This window comes from Columba livia, unplaced genomic scaffold (genome assembly GCF_036013475.1).
Source record: "Columba livia isolate bColLiv1 breed racing homer unplaced genomic scaffold, bColLiv1.pat.W.v2 Scaffold_135, whole genome shotgun sequence".
Lineage (NCBI taxonomy): Eukaryota > Metazoa > Chordata > Aves > Columbiformes > Columbidae > Columba > Columba livia.
Window position 1 is genome coordinate 899,991 of NW_027043031.1, and position 2,022 is coordinate 902,012.

Sequence of the window (2,022 nt, forward strand, 5' to 3'; positions counted from 1 at the left end):
ATATGGGGGGAGGTGTAAAAAAACCTGGAACTCTTAAACTGCCTTCACCATCTCTGTTCCCTATCACTGGGAAAGCAAGTGCTGACAGCCCTTCTGTGTTAGCAGAACCAGGAAAGTCCCCACCGTTCCTGTGGCCCCACTTCTGCAGAGCTGGACTGACTTATTGACGGCCCATGGGCAGAGGCCCTGCTCTTGGTTGCACATTTTCCAGCCCCAAGCAGGGCTGCAGCCACAGTGCTGGAAAAGGTGCTCCTAGAAAAACACAAGAGGGTCTGTGTGTGACAGGGGAGGGTCTATGGGAGTTGGTTTCATTTTTGTCAGAGAACTCTTCCCTGGATTCTCACTGTCTTTTTTTTTTTTTTCTCATGACAGCGCCCCGTGCTCAGGAAAAGCAAATGTCCAACAGCAGCTCCATCACCCAGTTCCTCCTCCTGCCGTTCACAGACACACGGGAGCTGCAGCTCTTGCACTTCTGGCTCTTCCTGGGCATCTACCTGGCTGCCCTCCTGGGCAACGGCCTCATCATCACCACCATAGCCTGGGACCAGCACCTCCACACCCCCATGTACTTCTTCCTGCTCAACCTCGCCCTCCTCGACCTGGGCTCCATCTCCACCATTGTCCCCAAATCCATGGCCAATTCCCTCTGGAACACCAGGGCCATCTCCTACACAGGATGTGCTGCCCAAGTGTTTCTGTTTCTCTTTTTAGCTTCAGCAGAATACTGGCTCCTCACTATCATGTCGTACGACCGCTACGTTGCCATCTGCAAACCCCTGCACTACGGGACCCTCCTGGGCAGCAGAGCTTGTGTCCACATGGCAGCAGCTGCCTGGGCCACTGGGTTTCTCACTGCTCTGCTGCACACGGCCAATACATTTTCACTGCCCCTGTGCAAGGGCAATGCCCTGGGCCAGTTCTTCTGTGAAATCCCCCAGATCCTCAAGCTCTCCTGCTCACTCTCCTACCTCAGGGAACTTGGGCTTCTTGTGGTCAGCGTCTGTTTAGCATTTGGCTGTTTTGTGTTCATTGTGGTGTCCTATGTGCAGATCTTCAGGGCCGTGCTGAGGATCCCCTCTGAGCAGGGACGGCACAAAGCCTTTTCCACCTGCCTCCCTCACCTGGCCGTGGTCTCCCTGTTCCTCAGCACTGGCATATTTGCTGACCTGAAACCCTCATCCATTTCCTCCCCATCCCTGGACCTGGTGGTGTCTGTTCTGTACTCGGTGGTGCCTCCAGCAGTGAACCCCCTCATCTACAGCATGAGGAACCAGGAGCTCAAGGATGCCCTGTGCAAACTCATATCCCTCTGTTTTCTGAAGCAATAAACTGGCCATCTTCTTCTATACAGGAGTTTTAATGTAGCTAATTACAAGCCCAGCCTGTCAACTGGATTTTCTGTTGTTGTTGGTTGTTTTCTTATTGTGATAATGTTGTCAACCCCTTTCTAATTCACTGCTGGCTTTTCTTTTATAACTGTTGGCTGCTTAAATGAGCAGCACTGCTCTCCTTGTCTCTAAAAAGAATAAAGGGCTCTTTAGTGACTTGTTTTTCACTATATCCTTCCTGCAAGGCCTTATGGAACTGCAGGGACAGTTCTTGTGTCCATGGGAGGAGGGAAAAGAGTCCATCCTGGCAGCCCTGCCAGGGAGCAGCAGTGCTTGTTCTTCCAGAGCTGTTCTGGTTCCACTCCCACACTCTCCTTCTCATCCCTGGTGTTGGTGCAAGGCCTGAGTGCTCTGGCAGCTTGGTCACCGTCCTGCTGTGTGTCAGTGCTGTGGGCGCAGGCAGGGACAGGCAATGGGCACTGCTGTGACAGAGCTGGCCTCACAACAGCCTTTCCAGATAGAAAGGTGATCTCCTATGGGCAGAGAATGAAGGTTTAGTTCTTATTACAAAGATTCTCTCAAGAACATGCCCAAGAAAGTGACCTATATATGAAACCCAATGTACAGCTGAACAGTGTGTGTGTGCAGGGCTGGCACACAGCAGTGTCCTCTCACAGCCAGGCTCCTGCCAGAG

General features: G+C 52.4%; 1 protein-coding gene across 1 annotated transcript; it reads left to right on the forward strand.

Annotated features, from left to right (window-relative positions):
* Nucleotides 1-244: 244 nt before the first annotated feature.
* LOC135577760 (olfactory receptor 14A16-like) lies at nt 245-1,646 on the forward strand. Its single transcript, XM_065047881.1, has one exon. It carries the CDS (start codon nt 366-368, stop codon nt 1,326-1,328), a length of 963 nt encoding a protein of 320 aa, XP_064903953.1. The 5' UTR covers nt 245-365; the 3' UTR covers nt 1,329-1,646.
* Nucleotides 1,647-2,022: the final 376 nt, after the last annotated feature.

Excerpts from the sequence above, each read along its gene's own strand:
- LOC135577760 (XM_065047881.1), top strand. The coding sequence starts at position 366 with ATGACAGCGCCCCGTGCTCAGGAAAAGCAAATGTCCAACAGCAGCTCC.